This window comes from Drosophila ananassae, chromosome 2L (genome assembly GCF_017639315.1).
Source record: "Drosophila ananassae strain 14024-0371.13 chromosome 2L, ASM1763931v2, whole genome shotgun sequence".
NCBI lineage: Eukaryota > Metazoa > Arthropoda > Insecta > Diptera > Drosophilidae > Drosophila > Drosophila ananassae.
In genome coordinates, this window is record NC_057927.1 from 3,935,525 (window position 1) to 3,956,690 (window position 21,166).

Genomic DNA, 21,166 nt, shown 5'->3' on the forward strand with positions numbered 1-21,166 from the left:
AAACTAGGTCAAATTTTAAAAATAATTTTTTAAATTTGATACTTTTTTGATTTTTAAAAGCTTAAAAAATGTTTTAAAATAAACGAAAATTCAAAAAAAAAAATAATCCATATTAAAAAAAGGTTTATATTGTAAATAAGATTCAAAAATAAATAATTTTTTAGTTGTGTTGTTTATTTTAAATGTGTAAATATATTTTTTTTGCTATGGTACCCCTGAATTTTTAACGTTTACCCAATTGTTATCGATAACCCGAGTAAATTACATCTCTGAAAGTGCGATAACAAAATACTGGCCCAGGCCCGGTGCAGCCCTGCTATCTCCTCTCTCTTTCGCCGTTTGACAGATTTCCGGTACGTACGCGTATTTTTTGGCCACTAAAAAATAATGAAAAATCTGCCAAAAATGCGAAAGACATACAAAAATAAGGCCGCCAGGGCAACGATGAATGAATGTGCTACATTCGCAACCATTGTGAAGTGTCCGCCCAGTGATTACTTGTGCGATGCCCGCGGCTGAAGAACCAAAACAAATGTTTTACTGTCGACTTATAGTGGTTTTGTTTTCTGATCCCCAGTTAAGCCATGGCCGACACACAAGCCAAGTCCTCTGCGCCTAAGGCCGCTAAGGCTCCCAAGGCCGCCAAGGCCCCCAAGGCAGAGAAACCCGCCGCCACCGAGGCTAAGGTCTCCAAGGTGGCCAAGAAGTACAAGCGCCACGGACGCCTCTTCGCCAAGGCTGTCTTCACCGGCTACAAGCGCGGTCTGAGGAACCAGCACGAGAACCAGGCTATCCTTAAGGTATGTTTCTGAAGCCATCCATTTTGAGAATGTCTAAAAATTTTTACATTAATTATTAGGAGCTACAGGAAGTTGTTTCCGTAATTGATTTATGGCGGTTAAAGTAGTGTGTAAATATTTTATCATAAAAAATAATTAGTAACTTTTGGGGGCAGGTAGAGTTTTACATAATTACAAGAAATATTCATTACCCTTTAGCCCTTACTAAAATTTGTACAATTCAAAACCTAACCCAATAAGATATCTTAAAAAAGAGACACTTATTAGAATTTTTTATCAATTTTGTTTTTAGATCGAGGGTGCCCGCCGCAAGGAACACGGCGAGTTCTACGTCGGCAAGCGTTGCGTCTATGTCTACAAGGCTGAGACCAAGAAGTGCGTGCCACAGCATCCCGAGCGCAAGACCCGCGTCCGCGCCGTCTGGGGAAAGGTCACCCGCATCCACGGTAACACCGGCGCTGTGCGTGCCCGCTTCAACAGGAACCTTCCCGGTCATGCCATGGGTCACCGCATCCGTATCGTAAGTTCGCCTAAAATAAGACTTCTGAATCGGTTTAACATTCTCACTTCTTCTTACAGATGCTGTACCCATCAAGGATTTAAGTTAAAATTTAACTTAAGTTAATGACCTGCAAGAGTAAAAAAAATCCGTTTTATAATAAATGAAACAATTTAAATTTAATTTCAAATAATATTGTTTTCAATGGAAGTCTTAGTGATAATGGAACTGTTTTGGAAAGGCTTTTATGGCATGTACTCAGGACAGATGCCATACCTTCTCATTATCTTCCGATTATCGGTAGAGATATGAATTATTCTAAAAATTTGTTTTTGGGTACAGCGTTTTATTTTACTCATTTTTATGTTTTGAAAAAAATCGATGGAAATTAATTTGAAAAAATGAAATGGCATGAAATCATTGAGACATTAAAAGTGTAGTACATTTTAAGTAGTATTTGATCTGTAAAAGAAAACTATAGATAAATTTTTAAAAATTTTTCCAATATCGAGAATTATATTTTTAAATCTTTAGAAGTCTGGGCTTCGTTACTATTGCTGCGGTGTTGCCTTTCTGTTTCCATAAGAAGCCCAGTAAGTCTGAAGCTGTTGGGTACTCAAAATTTATCCAAAACGTGTAAATATTCTTGGAAAAGTTTCGAATTTCTGAAACCTTATTGGAAGATGTGTGCCAGTGGATCCAGGCTATTATCCAATGACGAAATTGGGCCAAATGTTGTGTCAACCACCTGGTGAAGGTATTTTAATGAACGTGACGCACGGCCACACTGCACAAAACAGCAGCGTGTTGCGGGCCAATCTTAAGGAAAACAAGCTTATTTTTTAAACTTTTATTACAATTAGGATAGTCAAATTGCCATTCCTGCTGCGTGGGCGTTCGAGAGTTATGCTGAGATGTGCGTCGAGCCTGCCGGGTGCTCCTGCCGCAGCTGTTTCACCAATCACAACCGCCCCAAATCCGACACAGTCGCGGCTACACGTCATCCAAGCCAATTAGGAGTTCCAGTTTGCGCTCAAGGGACAGGGATTACGTATATGTGCGTATGATGGGCATGCAGGACGATCTGGATGGCATTGTTAAGAACCGCCGAAGAAACCTGAGCATCCTGCAGCTGCTGGCCCTCACCATGGCCGGCTTGGTGGCCGTAAATCCTACCCAAATTCAAGCACAACCGCGGGATTTGGAGGCGGCGGGCCATCCATCCCCTCGGCCGCCAGCCCTGACGCACTGCGTGGAGGAGGATCATCGTCGCATTGGAAGAAGGTCAGTATTTGAAAGCCCAGGTATTTGAAAGGGAACGACGAGAAGAGGAAGCACAGTGCGTTATGCATGCTTGTGAAATGGTTCGAGAACATTCCCATAAACGCACTGCGAGTGTAAAAACGACAGCAGCTAAACAAATATTAAAAAGCAAAATTTAAACTGTGAAAATTTAAAAAATAGTTGGAGAAAGTGTTTAGTGAAGAAAACAAAACACCACGGTTGAAGGAAACAGAACGAAAAGATAATTTATAGTCCTAGAATTTGAGGATACACCACATCCTGTCAGATACCAAGGAATCATGATCTTTTCTACTAGTTTGCTAAAAGGTTAAAGAACAGTGTAATCAGTAGATCGCGCTTATCAAGTATGCGGTGAGTCATCTGGCAGAAAACTGTTAACTGTATTTTGATTGCGCCAGTCGCGGGCCAGACCGAGAGATATGTTTATTATGCACGCCAATTTGAACAGGTTTCGCCGATTGTTTTGCTTTCTTTATACATTTGCTTGAGGTTTTCATCGAATTTCACCATTCTCTCACCTTTTGCTTTACTCCCGTCTTTCGAAGGGCGCCATTTTCGGCTCTTCCGCGTGTGCAAATGAGATGGGGATAGATGGGAAGAAGAGGCACATGGGATGACACCTGTTGCTCTTGGTTTGGCGCCGAATCAGCTGAGTGGCCCGGTGGCCCGGCCCACCTCCCCCTAAGCTGAGTACGGTCACGTGGCAATGTGACCCTTTAGCCTAAATTCTGGCATATCCTTGCAACCGGGTGATGAAATTTTCGTCCAGACTAGGTTAACATCTAATGGTCAAGGCCGCCAAACTTAACCCACTAATAACTATACACAACTATAGTAAAAAATAAAAAAAAAAAAACAATTACAAAAAATTAAAAAAAAAATTATTGTGCATTATTATTGTGAAAAAACACCATTAGAGACCATATATTTCATAATAATTTGCTGATAACACATGTGTTTCTTAGGTCAGGGTCAAAATCTGCGTTTAATAATCTTCATTTCATTCCCCTTCGCCCACAGACTCCTCTACATTACCACACTGGATGGACGCTTGAGCGCCCTGGACATTGGAAAGTCGGGCAAGCTTCGGTGGAGCGTGCCAACCGGACCTGGGCCGCTGATTTCGTCCAGTATTCATCGCCTGGAGTTGACCAACAATGGACAGTTTGTGCGAATGATTCCCTCCCTAAGCGGCGGCATATACAAGTTTGACGGAGACTCCATTGATCCGATTCCCATTACTGCCGAGCACCTGCTTAGTTCCAGCGCCAAATTCAGCGACGACCTTGTGATTTCGGGCGGAAAAGAGACCCGCACCTATGGCGTTTCCGTTCGGACGGGTCAGTTACTCTACGAGTGTTCCATCAATGGCTGTGTGAATACCACGGACGAGGGTCGTGCCATAAACGACACCATCGAGGAACCGGACCTGAACGATAATCCGAGAGAGGAGGACGACGATCATCTGAGGGATGAGGCTGGCTACATTGTCGGTCACGATCCGCTACTGGACGATGTGATTGTAGTGCGCCGCCAGACTCAGACTGTCCGCGCCGTGGAGTCGCGCACCGGAATGGAGCGCTGGAACTTTAGTGTGGGACAGCATGAGCTGGATCTAGTCCACGCCGCCGAATGCAACCACCAGCCGCGCGACGAGTTGGAGCTGGCCATCTTGGATGTGGATATTAAAGTGGTGGTCCCAGAGGGAGTCATTTGTGCTTTCAGCAAGAGTGATCCGAAGTCCATGCTCTGGAAGTACAAGGTAAGTTGGAGGCATTAATCGATGTATATTTTATTAACCGAAACATTTGAATTCTAGTTCGATCACCCGATCGTAAGTGCTTGGAATACCAATGCTGCTGATGAGCTGAAGCCCATCGATCTGTTCAGCTCCGCCCAGTGGCTTTGGGACCAGGATGAAGACGAGGAGGAGCTGCCGAACAGACCACAGTCGGCACCATCCATCTACCTTGGCATGTACGACAAGCAGTTATATATCCAGGAGTCGATTCGGTTGCGCCAGGAAATCATGGACCAGACTCAGGTGTATCAGCAGCTTACAGGAGACACAAGCTTGATGCCAAAAATACCATGGAAACCAATAGCAGCCAGCAGCAATTCTTTGGTTATCTTTAAAAAAGACGAAGAGGAGCCGGAAGTAATTGGCGAAGCCCCTGGATCGCAAGGAGGTGAGCTGGTGCCGTACGATGAAAACAAGTACGCCGTGGCGGCTCAGTCTGTACTTAATGCTTCGGAGTTTGTAAATGGAAACGGATTTTACTTCTACACCAACGCTGAACTGGAAAATCCGTCGGAGTGTGGCACTAATGAGACACCCAGTGGTTTCCCGGCTATCGAGGCTCCGCCAGGGCCTAGTAACGTGACAGGCGGCGAAAGTGAACCGAAGGGAAACACCAGCATTAATGATGATCTTGGCTTTAGTCTGGACGACATTGATGCTCCTGTGAAGGTTGTGATCCTCTCGTTGTGGTTCTGGTGGAAGGAAATAGTGGTCATCGCTTTTACCTCGGCAGTAATCCTAAATATTTTCATGGGACAACGCAATCAGCGAGTGGAGCGCGAGTATTTGGTGATCGAACGCCATGTTCCAGTTCAGACGGCTATCGAGGCCACCGAGGCATCCACTCAAGCTCTCCTCGGTCCTGATGTGCCGTTGCAGCGTCCTCCCAATCGGTTTAGCTTTCCGAACCATAATCAGCGAACTATCTCAGAGTCCACGACACATTCGGGCGAGCACTACACTTCGCGTTTTCAAACGGATTTTGAACTGATGCAGTGCCTCGGCCGCGGCGGATTTGGTGTGGTTTTCGAGGCGAAAAATAAGCTGGACGAGAACCGCTACGCCATAAAGCGAATAACGTTGCCTAACAAGGACTCATCCAGGCAGCGTGTGCTTCGTGAAGCACGTACTCTTGCCAGCTGCGAACATCACAACATCGTACGCTACTTCCATGTGAGTATTATACCTAAATTGTTCTTAAATTAAGAAAGTCCCGAAACTAATCCTTATTTTTATTTGTAGTCCTGGACCGAAACACCGCCTACTGGATGGCAGGAGGAGGAGGATCGAAAGCTTCTGGCCCACGAGCTATCCACTTCCATACAAATTGAAACGCCTGACGAAAGCACGCTACCTTCATTAGCAGAGCAGTTGAAGGAGAAGCGCCATCAGCAACTGCTATCCTGGGTGTCGGATGCGGCAAATAGCACGGCTTGCAGCCATGATTTCCATATACATGGAGATCAATCCCTTCGAAACATCCGGGAGGAGTATGATGACGACGAAGAAGAGGACTCCCTCATTGAGTTCCGCAGTGAGTCCCAGTCGGCGGCTTTGAGAGAGGGTGATAATGACGATGAGGACGACGACGATGACGACGAAGACGAAGACGAGGACGATGAAGAGGAAAAGCTAGTGGATGACAAGAAGAAGCTCCAAAGGAGCTCTGTGTCCATCGACATACACTCGGCTTCGTTCGATCTTAAAAACATCAATTACTCACAGCACCAACTGGTGTCCAACTCCTTTCAGATCGAATCGGTTCGCTCGAAGAGCAACATCAGCGACGATACAGAGGACGATAGTAAACCTCGCAAGAAACCACTCACTCTGGCACTGGCCCACAACCACAATAATAATGGTGGTCATGCAACGCCTCCAAGCGCCACACTTCAAAATGGAACGGTGCCCAAACCAAGCAAGGTGTACCTCTACATCCAGATGCAGCTGTGCCGAAAGGAGAGTTTGCGCGATTGGCTGAGAGACAATCGAACGGAGGCTAGAACGGCCCACATTGCAGATATTTTTCATCAGATCGTAGACGCCGTAGACTATGTTCATCTTAAGGGTCTGATTCACCGCGACCTCAAGCCGAGCAACATCTTTTTCTCGCAGGATGGCCAGATTAAGATCGGCGACTTTGGCCTTGTCACCGACATGGCGGACATCCCGAATCTGGTGGCCAAGTGCGGGGATCAGACTGGACTGCCCTCGTGTGCCCGACACACCCAGCAAGTGGGCACCCACCTCTACATGTCGCCTGAACAGCTACTTGGTCGCCACTATGATTACAAGGTGGACATTTATTCGCTGGGTCTTATCTTCTTCGAGCTGCACGTGTACTTTTGCACTGAAATGGAGCGGATTAAAACGATGCGCAATTTAAGAGACGGGCAGTATCCAAAGGATTTCGCGGTTAAGTACCCCGAGCAATATGATCTTCTCCAGCAGATGCTGTCTGCCGACCCGGAACAACGTCCGCAGACCAAGCAGCTGAAGAGTCAACTGCATGAGATTCTCCAGCTGCCCCAGCACTTGATGGAGGGGCGTGGTGAGCATGCAGTGCTGGCGGAGCGTGCCAGGCGCCTCAGTCGCAGTCGAACCTTTAGCAGCTCCAGCGAGCAGCAGCAGTGATAGACCAAACCCGACATCAGCTTTATCAGTTAACATTTCATTTATAAGCCATTCACCAAACGCGCCCATCTGTGTGTTACCCTCACCTGGCTATGCCTCATTCGCTGACCTCGATCCGCACCGGTCGCAGGATCATTTAATCGATTAATTTAGATTCGATAAGTTTTGTATTATGTTCGCTTTTTAAACTCTTGCGTGTCGCAAATTAGCAACAACAACATGTCCTTTTGTTTATAAGACTTAACCTTAGCAATTATACATTTAAATTACATATTGATACATACATATTGATGTACTCCAAAAAAAAATTAGTCGTTAGAATAAGCTGATCGATGATCTATGGATAAAGTTGAGCCAAAATTGTTTGTCTAAGTTTGTTTCTACCCATGAAGGCCAACCAGTACGAGAGTTTGTTTTTAGTCGTAGGTGATAAGCGATAAAATAAAATAATCTAAAAATGGAAGTGCCTGTTTTTCTAATTGCCAACGATGATAACAGATGTGAGTAATATTGATGAGTATTTCAGTGCCATGGCGCCAAATGTATTTCAGCATTTTTGATGTCAAAATCATCACTTAACTTCTACCTATGAGAGATTATAAATACCTGGTATAATAATATTGAAAGAAAAAGAGTTTACTTTTTATATCACTTTATTTTGTTTTTATTTACGCCAGTTGCGCATTTTCCAAAAACGTTCTCTACTTTTCTATCGGTTTGCCGACTTATATATGTACCATATATGCGCATCGGTCATGCCAGCTGTGCATTTCTAAGTACAATTTGTTTGCAAACCGTATCAATTGCTTAATATTTAGTTTCGGTGCGTTTCACTTGTTATTCTGTGGTTAGCTCTTTGTCCGATTAACAATATTTTTTGTTTCCTACACTGCATTAGCTGGCGTCTTGGCCCTTTATTACAAAAAATAACAGAGATCGTGGGTGCGGTATGCACTTTTGTAATACTTATCTAAACATTGCAGCTTTTACCTAAAATTAATTACTTTTGAATGCTCTGAACAAACAACAAGCGGCTGAAGCATTTGATTTGGTTTGATAAATACTTTAATGTTTAGGCTTTAATTTTTATATTGCTACATTTATTTTTTCCTTTTGCTTCAAACTGTCGCAGGCAACGTGTTGCTTAAATATATACGTAATCCAACAATTGTTCATGTTGCTTTAATTTAATTTTTGCTTAGTTTCCATTTAACTGTTTTGCATTTTAGCAATTTAATTACTTCCCAAAAATTAACAGCCATTTTGACGAATCCATAAACTTTGAAAATCAAGGACAAAAACTTGAACCAAACACGTACGATTACCATTAGATTAATTTAAGTATGTATGTATATATAGGTATATTCCGTATAAATATGTTGATGTTAACGCTTTCCAGTTGCTTACTTGCCGAAGAGATTGTGGCTAACATTTTTTAAATAGAATAATATTGGATTCAATATGGAAATATTTAAAAATTTAATAAATTTGAAAAAGAATAGTTTTTAACACTTCATAAATATTCTACTGACAATTTAAGTTATTTGGTTACTGGTATGGTATGGGAATATCCTTTAGAATCGGGCATTATTTTCAAATAATTCAACAAGTAAGCAATTTAAGCTGCCTATTATCGTTTGTATTTAAAAGTATATATTCCTTATCAAAGCCACAATTATGTATATATTTGGTTAATATCCGTTTTAAAATGTTACCATGTTTATTTATTTTATTATTATCGATTTTTCATTTGTTTACCCTTGAAATAATTTTCAAAAAAATTGATTTCGAATTTTGCCATTACTTTGTATGTCTATGTCTACCTTTTATGTATTCTTAGCCGTGCACCCCGTGTGGGAGTGGAACCAATTATTGGCAGTGCGCCCAGTTATCTAATTTGAATATCAGTTAGAGCTTACTTATATTGCTGTAAAAGTCGGTTTCCATAGCATATTCTCAAAGATCATCTTTTGAAATCTCTATGTACAAAGTCAGCCTTGATTGCTTTTCTTTTGAGTTGTTTTGTCGAGGTAAAGAAAGAGATCGGTGTGGTATGTATGTGTTACGTAGGTGTTTCGCAGTGAAAGTATTCCGTTCTTCAGTGTCCAACAGATTAGAGCATTAGAGGCCACATTATCTAACTAATACGCCGGCTAGATCAGTTTGTTAACACTACACTACGCTACACAAACATTTGCTTTCGAAACATTAGCTTACGTTTTTATCTCCGAATCTAGCCTAGGGTCTATCAATTTCGAGTATGTCGTGGCTTAAGTCGTTATCACTAAAAACAATAACACAATCCTCGATTTTTGTGCGTCTTAATCAAGTTTATGTCTTTATAAGAGTAATTTGAAATATTAATATGCTTCTCGGTCCTAAGGCTTCTTTGTGAAGGCTTCATTAATGCCATGAACAATTTAAACATTTTTGAATTTCATATCGTGTGTATGGAATGTTTTTGAAATGCTACTCTATACTAAGACCTTAAGTAATCATTAGCACAAATATTTTTCGGCAGACATCTTGGTATGAGCTTCTTGATGGCGTGATTGTAACTCGTTCGACCCTCTTCTAAAATACTTATGGGTATTTATAAATTTGCTCTTAGTCATATGTTGTCCTAAATTTACGTACTTTCTTAATTCAGTTTCGGAGACTTGACTTTACTTGACATTAACTGACATTTTGTTTGCCTTGGCTTAACAACTAATTCTTGAAATGATCACAACGTTAAAGTATGTTTACATATTTGTGTATAGCTTAGGTTTACTACTTAATTACTTAATAATAACAAGGTTATTCGATCGTACATAAAATGTATTGTAAATTATGGTGGGATTAATTGCCTATTTACTTTTCACGACAGAAATAATAGCCACAAATATACAATAATAATAAAGAAATCAAACTTTTGCATCGGCAATTGTTGCTGCACTTTGGGGATATCGTTGCATATTCATGGCAGCTGCACTTCCTGCCATCTTACGGGCATTGAATTGCAAATGCGGATGCACAAAAGTTGTCAGCGAGGATGGTCGGGATCTCGGACTGCACAGGAATGCAGTGGCTGTTGGTTAAATGCATCTCCCATTTGGCAGTCCCGCTGCCATTTAAATGAGCGCCCTGCTGCCCGACAAAAAGCACCCATAAAAGCAGCCAGCAAAATGTTGTAATAATGGCAAACAAAAGAAGCTGGGAATGGGTGGGGTTGGAGTGCGGATGTCCTGGGAGTTTGGCCACTAAAAATTTATGCTAAAATATGCATCTGCTGGCGTCGTTGGCGAGTGGAAGCATTGTTGCTGTTGTGTCTCCTTCTTCAAGATTGCGTATACGCCACGTTGGCACTACCAGATTTCGTATACGCCACCTTGCCACCAGCAGCTGCTGCACGGGGGAATTCGCTCGGGTATAATGCGCCAGATCAAAATGTTTGCTTAAAAAACTTATGCAACATTTGCTAAAGTATTGTACAGCGTCCTTTATTCCTAGTTGATTGTGAGTACTCAGTGCCAACCAGGCCACCGCCTCCGGCGACACCTCCTCCGGCGGCGCCGCCTCCCGAACTGGTGCAGCCCATTAGCTCACGGAATACATCGCCGATTTTGTAGTTATATCTGGCGGAGACCCCAAAAAAAAAAGAAGAAGAGAAGAACCTTTTTAGTCCCTGGGCACAAATATCGCATGACAGATGGTCGTATTGATTACTCACTGCGCCGAGCACTCGACGTAGCCACAGCGCCAATGTTTGCGCACCAGCGTGGAAATATCCTTGAGCTCCTGCCAGCCACGACGGATAGATGCATGTGTATATATGTTTGATAAGAGAAAAAAGGATTCAGAGCTGAGTATTCGATTGAGTTCAAACGAAGAACTAGAGGCGATTGTAAATAGCTTCTAGTTTTTCATGTTCAAATTTAATTCGATTCAACTATAGATTGTCTATAATATCTCATTTAATTTAATATCTCACCTGCGAGTTGGCCTGCGCCTCAGTCACATTGTCAAATTTATTGCCAACCACAATTATGCTAAAATCACGATGACTGAAACTATCCAAGATTTGATCTCTCATCGAGCGGCAGTACTGAAATTGAATAATCGCGGCCATTAAGAAATTTAATTGGCACATGATTTGATATAGCGGGAAGGACACTCACCTGAAATGTTTCCAAATTGCCCATGTCATAGACCAGGACGTAGGCGTGCACCGTTCGCAGCCCCAGCGGATGCCCGTTGTTCCATTCTGCGAAGTTGTCAGCCGGAAAACGCTTCTGGCGATATCGCAATGCCAATTGAGCGTGTGTCGTTTGTTTGTTTTTCATCAGCATATTTTCCCAAACAAACAGTGAATGCAAACACGACCAGGCACACACATGTGTCCACACACGGACGGTTGAGTCAAGTTGTGTTTTCGTTTCGAATTATTTTTGGCACGCGTATGAAACGCAAATATGAAAACGGAAAAGAGTTTATGGCATTAAACGGCAGTTCACAGCAGAAAGAATTATGACATAAATATGGCAATGCATATTTTTTATCTATTCTGTGTTGGACAAGGATTAGTGGTCATTATGGATCATGGTTCATCAATATTGGACAATTGAGCTCACGATTTTATCTGTATTATAATTCTATATCAATGGGAATTATGCAAAGTTTATTGGTTTGGCTTCTAGCTATTATATTCCCGTATTAATTTCTCTTCTGCCAATTAATTCAACTCGTATTGACGTAAATTCCTCCTTAAATGTAAACACAAATTGTGCAAATATGCACTTCAGTCCCCTCGGATTGTTTAATATGTATTTAGGACTTAGTTGACCACTTCTCCAGCGGTTTGCGTAATCTTTACAGCTCTCAGCAGTCGCATTATTTGCTTGAGCTCACTGCTGCGCCAGTAATAGGATTCATTTATTCATCCGCAATGCGAAGGGATACATTTTCCACATTTATTAAACGGAACTGGAACTGAAACTGTTGCCACAGCAGATTTAAAAGGACAAAGCTACTCCCGTAACGACCGTAAACTGTATCAGTTACCCAAGAACACAATGGTCATCGGTTGATTTATATTAACTACTGTTTTGGTGAGGATTGTCGGTGAATAATTGTGGTCCAATTAGTGCAAACAACAATCTCCAAGGCAACAAAAGAAACTCTTCTCAATTGCTGTAATTTTTAGTTACAAGAAATTCAATATTCAGTTCTTCAGGCCTTTTTTTGTTAAGAGTCCTGCTAGATTTTATGGTAGAACTGGAAAAAATCAATCCCCAAGCAATTGTTTTACTGCAGCTCCGTTTAAGGACTGCCCCCAGAAGGAAAATCAGTGGGACATTTTTCACCGCAGGCAGGTGGCCACAGTTTTCCTCCCAAGGCGTTAATGAGCAGAAAGATATCTGGAAATTGTTAAAGGACACTGGCACGGAGAAAGGGAAATGGGACGCCCACAGCGAGACAGTAAGTAAACGTTATAATTAAATTTACGTCGCAACATTTTAGGCGCAAACAAAAGTCAAAGGCCGGCTAGACACGAAGAAGAGTCCGTGATGGAACAAACAACCCACATCTTCCACCATCCCCTAAAATTCTACACTTACACTTAAAAAAGTGCCTACTTGACTCAATAATTAATGCTCGCTTGACTTTTCATCAGAATTTTATATTTCATAAACTCGATAAAATAAACAAAAAAGTAGAAAGACGAAACGAAATTCTTTTAATGTGTAATTTCTTGGAAAATATTTATTGGAAAAATTCGTTTGGTGTAAAAGTTAAAAATCCTGACCCCGTGCACGGATGGACAGCTCAAGGGTCCGCATTCCTTGGCGCCTTTGCGTCTGGTCCTTTGGCTGTTCGGTTCCTCAGTGCTTCGGTTCGGTTTATCCCCTGCCTCAGAGCCACTTGTCCTGTTTTGTCTGTTTGTGTATTGTGTCATTCTGGCCTGGCATTCAGCCAGACGCCAGCCGCCAGCAGACGCCACTCCCGTCGGGCAGTAACTTAGCTAGATTTACGTTTTTGATTAAATTTCATTTAATTTGCGCTTTCTCCGCCTCTGTGTTTGTGATTATTGTTGCTTTGTTAATTAACGGGCTGCGAGATGGCGGGTTGGCTCGAAATGCGAGAAGCTCGTTAGCCAAGATTCTCAATGTCTTCACAGACGCCGACTCCGGCGTCCCGGGATGTAATTGTTGTAATTGCTGCATTGTCGGAGTCTTGTCTTGGATTCGAGCTCGATGCTCGAAGGAATGAAATGCATTTGATGGCTTACATGGGAATTGGATTTTCTCTTTGAAGAGTATTGAGCTTGTCGAAAAGACGCCAAAAGACATATTGATTTCAGGAGAGTATCTTATATAGAATAAAAAGTATAGTTATTTAAAATTAAATATTTTATAAATCGGCATAAGTACTCAAAGTGTATATTAACTTTAAATAGAAAACATTTGAAACCAATTAGGAAATAAGGAGCCATTTAAAAAAAGTTTTTCTTTTCATCATTGTAAACTTTATCAAAATAAATACGTATTTTAGAAATGAAAAAATTCCTTGAAGTTTAAAGGCCTACTTAAATGAATTTAAATGAAACTTATTGGCCAAAGCCCATAGGCATTGTTAGTCCGGGTCATTGAGTCCAGTTTTGTAGATTATCAGTTCAAGCTGCGATGGCCACTTAAAGTAAACAATGGCCAACTAAATGGCCTCCGAAACTCACACACACACATACACGTCACACTTACACACACATAGAACATCTGCTACCGCTTTTCCCCTTCTGGCCGTGTATATGAGCGAAAATCTGTTGGAAAATAAATGCTGTTTGTACAAGTGGAAACCATTAAGGTGGACTTTGAGTTATGACTGCCAGGCAGTGCACTTGACGGTGAAAAATTTACCACAATAAACAGGCGACAGTCCTCCCAGCCTGTCACACCCCACAAGCCCCCATCTAGCCCCCACCTAGAATCCCTCTTTTAGACAACAGTCAGCCATTTGGTCAGCACAATGGATGAACAACAAAGGGCATAATAAAACGGGGAAGGGGAAAAAAATTGTACTCGAAAACAAATTCACGCCAAAATGGACATGAATAAGTTGAAAAGCATTGAGAGGTGGCCCAGTTGGAAAAGGGCGGCGGCGGATAAAGTGTGGCGTGGGGCGTGGTATGGCAAGAAGCTACAAGAGGTGGGCGGTACGGGTCGCTCGGCACGTAGTTAATATGACAATGGATGTGGTTGGCTGACTGCCCGACTGGCAACTGCTTTTTGTTGCTTGTCAACTCTTTTGCCTCGTTTGCCATTTCAATGTAAATTTCTCCCGCCGTGTCTGTTTGTTGGTATGGGTTTGTATCTATGTATTTGGCAAAGGCCTGGATATCCATGGCAAGCCAAGCCACCGACTTCGCCGTTTTTTTTCCCCATTTTTTTCGCCTGTATCCTGTGGCAACTTTGTCAGCTCAGCACACACTTGGCCCAGATCTCGATTTGTGTGCCAAATATATTCAGCGTTGAAACAAAAGGTTGCATTTACAATAATCCGGGAAATATAACTTGCAGAAAATGCTTCACATTTGCTTCACAAAGTTGCAGTTTGGATATCCTCTTCTGGTATATTGTACAATAAGTATTCAAGTTATTTATCAAAGGAAGAATTTTATTAAAGTTTCTATTGCAATATGATAAAAAATCAAATAAATTATTACCCAATCATTGTCAGTAGCCTCTTTGAGGAAAAATACCCCACGGGAGAAATATTCTATAGTAACAAGGAAAAACCGAACTTTTTGCTTGGTAACTCGAGCTTTGCATTTCTCAGAAGGCCAAATGGGAGGACCAAAGAACAGCAGCCCTCGTTACCAGAGTATTCCATAAATATTTTATGATAGTTAAACGTTGCAAGCCAACACAATAGGCGGTGGTGCAGTTCGGGCAACCTTGGCAAATGTAAGACTATGTTGTTTCTCCTTGAACATTTTCGGTGTCAGTTTGTGATTTGCGGTGTGTTCAGACTCCCCTCTAATTGCCAAATACCAGGGATAAGTTCTGGCACTAGTCGAATGGAATTTAAGGACCCCACAAGGACCAGTTTCTGCCAGATATTCAACCGCATTTGCGTATTTTTCCAGCCAGCCCGGCCGTATAGTCAGTCTGACTTTATGGCCGGCCATAATTGAGCGTTCATCTGGATAATGGTTCTGGGACAGCTACCCAGCCCGGAGCACGTTCCGGAATTCCTGAGTAGTTAAAAATTGATAATGTCCACCTATACAACATTGGAGTAAAAATGCTTACGATGGCGTAAAAATTTATTCACCCTATTTTTTACGATAACTAGCTTGGGCTTTAATAAAGCCAATTTATGTATCAGAATAAGGTCAGGTGTAATAAGTACACTTTGACACGATTACTTTCTCCGTAAAAATTATAAAAAATATCTGTTTTCATTCAATATCAATTCAGTTTAATTCAATTCAATATCAGACTTATATTTGTACTTTTTCCTGATTTTTGAACCAAGTAAATACATTTAACAAGTTGGTTTTGCTGGAAATTGTTAAGCAAAATTGAAAACACAAAAATGAAATTTACAACGAAAGTTTGCTTGTGGCAACATCAGGAACTGCACCATTTGGTGTTGCGGTTGTTTGCGTTGAAAACTGTTGCTCGTGGCGCTTCTGGCACGGTGATTATTAAAAAAAAAAGGGAAAAGTGGAAGTCTACCGGTTCGTTTGCCTTGTAATAAAAATGCAAAAGTCTAGACAGAAAACGACAGCAGGCTTAAATTGTCCTCAGGTTAATATTTATGTAGGACGAAGACAGGTGGCAGGTTACTGCCTGGTTACGCTCGTGGATCTGAGCGGCAATTTAAATTATTTAGCAATTTATTATGGCCAGCAGACGTGAAAGTAGAAAAATTTTCTAATATGTCGGCACCATGAAATTCACTGGAAAATTGCATGAAAATAGTTTGTAAATATTCTCATGAAATTCCCCATTCCAGTCCTGCTCTGACAGTGGGAAAACTTTTAACTAAATTATGCGAAAGTTAGAATTTGTGGCTAGGGCTGTGCCCGGGCCCAGATGGATTTTGGCTGCTTTTGAGTTGACAGAAGGAGGAGCACTAACTCACCTGGGGTGGAACGTCCAGTACCATCAGCTCACGTATGCAGGTGTCGCAGACCAGACAGTTTTTATAAATCTTCCGACGTGTTGTCGTCTGATGAGTCTTGGGAAAGTCATGGTAGAAAAATTGCTGCAAGAAAACGTAAAAAAAGGAACTGCTGTCACTTACATTCATACACGTGTATACATATGCTTGGGCGAAATTAAATATTATTGTGATTGTAAAATATTGCGCATGCCACACGTGGTACGCCAGTGCAAATAAAAATGAATTTTCCATCACCAAATCATTTGACTCCGCCATACATACATAGCGAAAAAAGCGAGCTCAAATGCCAGCCAAGCAAATATGTTTTCTATGTTTCCTGCGCTTCGCTTAGCCTTCCATGGCAGTTGTTTCATCGTTTTTGCTTTTCTCTCTGCTAAGCAAACATTTTAAATATGCGTTCTGAGCTTTTGAACGAGGTTCTTTGCCCGGTTGAATTGCGCACAGGGACACACACATTTCATGGACATTTTTAGCTTATTAAAATTGTAAGCGCTTAAGAGTATGCTATGGATTTTAATGCTCCTTCCCAACACACACAGACTCGAAAACGCTGCAGAATAAAAGTCCTTAAACATTGGATAAATGGTTATATGAACCGAATGTGTAACTGAGAAGAGGATTAAATTAGGAAATTTGAAATTAAATACATGTCGAGTTTGGGATATTCTCTGTAAGTGTTTCCATGCCATTTTTAAAGGGAAGGCGAATCCTATTTGGTGCGGAAATCTTTTCTGAAAAACTCGTTTCAATAAACTCATCGTTATCTTTGACTCTTACTTTAATTTGTTAATAAATTTTTAGACCCCTAATAGTCCGCTTCACTAGCGCCCCTAAGCTTCTAATCCAGGCTCATAACGCACATGCGGGACTTTTTGCGGGGTTTTGCTTTGCAACGTGGCTGAAATGACCCCATTAACCCCGCCGCCTTTCCAGCCCTGACCAAAAAGGCGGTTCCGCCCAAGTGAATCCCAGTGAATGAACGAGAGTATCCTAAAAATAAAGCCAAGATGGCAAAGGCATAAAATACATTCTGTAAAAAAAGGAGGATGATAATGAAAGAAGAAAAATGTTAGTGGATGGGTCGGAAAGATTTTGATTGTGGCAGGACCTCCAGCGGCAATGGGTGTGAGTATGTTTATAGATGAGATGTCCTCACAATGGGTATCAATGCATAAGTCGGATGAGTGACAGGCTCAAAGGAAATTTAACGCTTGAGTGCATTTTAAAGTGATGTCTGGGAGACCCATAGAGTCATCCCCTAGATTGCCAATTGGAGATAGTCTTGAATTGTATAAGGAAACTAAGTAGGACCACTTTAAAGATGTTTTAAAGATATATCACATCTTGCTAATCAGAATATAAAGTGGAATAGATATAGGAGCATCTTTTTCGTCCAATATAAATGCAAATTCTGTCGTGTCAATCAAGGCAACCATTGTTGTCAATGCAATGAAATCAGATGCAATTTATGCGCACTACGATTCAATTACGGGCCATCAAAATGCAACCGACTAAGACCCACCACCGGAACCGGAAGTGGCCGCGTTGGGAGGCAAGCAAGGCGACAGCCAGCGAAGATGTCTCGGTGCTTGGCCTTAAAGCAGAATGCTATTAGCGAAGGCAATTTTAAATTATATGCTGCACACAGTCACCCTCTCTGGGCGTGGATGGGGGCGTGGCAAAGGGGTCACAACGCTGCGGATGGCATGACTTCGCATCACATCGCATCTCTTTTATGTCCCAGCGCCGCATATCATTGAGTTTTATTTTTATTGAACTGGTAATTGAATAAAAAATGACATTGATGGTCCTCCCCCCAGCATGGTCTGCTCCGTGGTTTCCGAGTGATGGTCTTGATCCTGGTTTCCAGCATCCAGTAGCCAGTAGCCAGTCAACTGTCTTTGCCCGCCTGGCTTTGCGCCTCTTTATACCTCTTGCTGGCCCATAAAGTGCGTTACATTATCTCGCCCATAAATAAACTGGCCGGGATCCGAGAAGCTTTTCGAAATTTACTCAAATGGATATTCATGGCGTATTCTTTATTGATATGATGCACTGCCTTTTATTTCTCGCTTTTATTTTCCAGGAATTAGCGCAGTTTATTTGAAAGTGAAGGCGATCCATTTAAGCCATGAAATAAAATGGTTTTGATGATGAAAATAATGGCTATTACCTTTAGATATAGAAGGACTTATTCTTCCCAAATAAAATTAATCTAAAGCATTGTTCTATTCTCTTTAAATTTGAATATGGAACCTGAACAATAAAGTCCCTTTATTTGATTTCCATGGAAAAAATATGTGATTTGATTTGACATTTTTGCGTTTACATGCCTATTACATTAACGCAGCAATAAACAATTTTGGAAATTGTTCAGACTGACCTATTTCGCACCCCCCTTCCCAGTGTCCCTTCCACGCCTTCTCCAATCGAGAAACCAACACTCGGAGCTCCCATCCCCCAGCTTGACCGCAAACAGCCATTAAACAGCGCGTAATTGATTTTGCAGTGCTTAAAATGCCATAAAAATGCACAAATCTCGCATTACACACAATAAAAGGCGCCCAGCAGCAAACGACAGGAGTTGGCGTGGCGGATTGGGGCGGAAGCTTAACCCTCTGACCTTCTGGGTCGGGGTGTGCAGGGAAAGCGGATAATAGATCCTAAAAGCATGGCGCCCAGCTAATGTAGACACCCACCCACGCAGTCACGTATGGTGCATACACGTCTCGTAGAAATTAAACGCGGCTATAAAGCGCACACAAACAAATGCATGGAAAATAATGGAGAGCAAATGGCAAAGCGGCCAACTCGCAACTGCCAACTGCAGTTAATTGAATTTGCGGATCGGAAGTGGGGCTAAAACGTAGGGGGCTGATGGCGATGGGGGTAGGTCGTGGAAAAAGAAGCGCACTTCCTATACCAAGGTTTATACTCTTTTCGAACTCAATTTCCTTTGGTTCCGAAAATTGCATCTACTCGCCGCGCTATAAATTGTCATATTTTATGTTTATGTTTTTGCAGCGTTGAATTTTCATCAGGTGAAGTTTATATGCCGGGGTCATAAAAGTATACGTGGCGGATGAGTAATATTTCAGCGGGAAAGACTGTATTTTCATCATATTTTTCGCATAACACAAAAATACGGCTTCATTAATTTTGTTTTTCGTGAGTTTAAATTTTTAAACACAACTTTTAAAGAGGATGTTAAAGAGTCTTAATCTTTTGTCTACAAAATTAATGAAAAATAGAAATATCCCCGAGAAGTATGCTATAGAAAATTGCATTTCATGCATTCCGCATATCCTGTCGCATAGTTACCAATTTTTTAAAGATACCCTGTACAAAATTCACTTAAACAGCGATGCCAAACGCATATGTGCCTTTCTAGCTCTGTGCTCCTGCCATTGTCTAATTACAAAAGATAAACCACCACCAATCAAATTAACGTTGCTCCTGCACGCACACAAATGCAATTAGCAGAACGGGAACAACTGCGAAAAGGACGAGGAAAGGAGGATAGTAGCGACGAGTGGTGGAGGGCAGCTGCTGCGGGGCTGGTCTATTAAAAAGTTTTCTGCTAAACTTTTCAGCTTTCATCGGGGTCGCCCATTGCCCATTAATAATTTAAGGCCCAGCTGGAGCGGGAAAAGCGCATCATGTTTAAATGTCCTTTGCTTCCCCGCTCCAATGGTTTGGATTTACCGTGTATTCGGACAAGTTTTAATCAGGAATTGTGTTAATTGAAAATGCAATTCGTTATTGAAAAATTAAATAATGCGACTGGTAATACGATTCCTTTCTATCGACTCATCAGCAGCAGCAGGATAATTGTATTAAGGATGGGGCAAACCATGATGGGAGTCATTAATTTTAATTGCATTACAAACTGAAATGCACTTAGCCAACATTTAAAGTTTCATTGGCGATTCGATTTAATTATGTCAATTAAGATACGTAGCTTGCAGATGCACTTTGATCTTTGGAAACAGACACAAATCGATTGCCACATTCCCCGTAAATTGGTTTGTGTTTGGATTGCGAATATATGATTATCATAGATTTGAATAGATTTATCATAGATGGATGATTATCATAGATTTGACCCACATATCCATTAGATGAGTTTAAAATTTAATGTGTGTATGTCAATTAATTTATTAAATAGATATGTATATTAGTTGCGTCATTTTAAGAGTAAAAAATAATTTTACGCTTACCTGTAATATGCTTGTTTTGCCGACGCCAGTAGCCCCCAAAAATGCGGCTTTAAGGGGGCCCTGCAGCCATGGCGGCTCCGCACCACCCTCCAGAGTGATGCGCTATGCCGAAATGCACTTATTCTGTATATGAAGCTCCATTTCAATTGAGATTTTGGTTGTTGTATTCGTGGCGGCTGTGGTGGCAAGTGCGGTGGCTTTCGCTTTTGATCCTTTGGCTCCTGCTGCTGCTGCTCCTGTTTTGATATTGGCTGCTGTTGTCCTTGCACTATCACCGACATAATCAACGCTTCGTGTGCTTCCGATTAATAGTTTCTTAGAGTTTGTTGGTGATATTGTACTACTCCACATTATATTGTTATTGTAATTGCTTATAGGATTGTTGTTATTTCTTTGCTTTAACGACGCCAGCTTGACTGATTTAGCAAAACAGGATTAGAAAAAAAGGATGTGTTTGTCTCAGCAAAACAAAGTGCAGCAGCAGATGATATTAATAAGGATATTGCAGACTACTATCTGTAATAAGAAAAATACGAAATGTTCAAGTTTAAAATATGCATTCAAGAAGATTTATCTTATATTTCAAATATTGTGTTTCTATTTGATTAAATCGCAAGATTGATTGTTTCTAATGCTGAAATTTATACGAAGCTCTCAACCATTCGGATAGATGTAATAAAATAAACCAAAACCAATGGCAATCGCATAAATTGCCAAGTGATGGCGGGAAAAATCG

The 21,166-nt window shown here is 41.4% G+C and overlaps 3 protein-coding genes across 4 annotated transcripts in view; 2 read left to right on the forward strand and 1 right to left on the reverse strand.

The window, feature by feature from the left end:
- Positions 1-250: 250 nt before the first annotated feature.
- LOC6500492 (60S ribosomal protein L35a) lies at positions 251-1,482 on the forward strand. Its single transcript, XM_001953304.4, has 4 exons — positions 251-353; positions 578-800; positions 1,093-1,320; positions 1,380-1,482. Exons 2-4 carry the CDS (start codon positions 585-587, stop codon positions 1,401-1,403), a joined length of 468 nt encoding a protein of 155 aa, XP_001953339.3. The 5' UTR covers positions 251-353; positions 578-584; the 3' UTR covers positions 1,404-1,482.
- Positions 1,483-2,063: 581 nt separating this feature from the next.
- Positions 2,064-7,502, forward strand: LOC6500493 (eukaryotic translation initiation factor 2-alpha kinase). 2 transcript variants are annotated; one of them, XM_001953305.4, is made up of 4 exons: positions 2,064-2,583; positions 3,625-4,366; positions 4,424-5,578; positions 5,648-7,502. In XM_001953305.4, the coding sequence occupies exons 1-4, from the start codon at positions 2,363-2,365 to the stop codon at positions 7,037-7,039; spliced, it is 3,510 nt and encodes a 1,169-aa protein (XP_001953340.2). In that variant the 5' UTR covers positions 2,064-2,362; the 3' UTR covers positions 7,040-7,502. The 2 variants fall into 2 exon arrangements, with proteins under 2 accessions (XP_001953340.2, XP_014766585.1); XM_014911099.3 differs by lacking the exon at positions 2,064-2,583 and adding an exon at positions 2,616-2,955.
- A 140-nt stretch (positions 7,503-7,642) lies between these two features.
- The window catches only part of LOC6500037 (ras-like protein family member 10B), a 37,078-nt gene continuing 23,554 nt past the window's right edge, over positions 7,643-21,166 (reverse strand). Inside the window, 6 exon segments of the mRNA XM_032449836.2 lie at positions 7,643-10,656; positions 10,752-10,819; positions 11,013-11,126; positions 11,200-11,313; positions 16,169-16,291; positions 20,431-20,946. Coding sequence (XP_032305727.1) covers positions 10,500-10,656; positions 10,752-10,819; positions 11,013-11,126; positions 11,200-11,313; positions 16,169-16,291; positions 20,431-20,781 — 927 coding nt within the window. The 5' untranslated portion in view covers positions 20,782-20,946 and the 3' untranslated portion in view covers positions 7,643-10,499.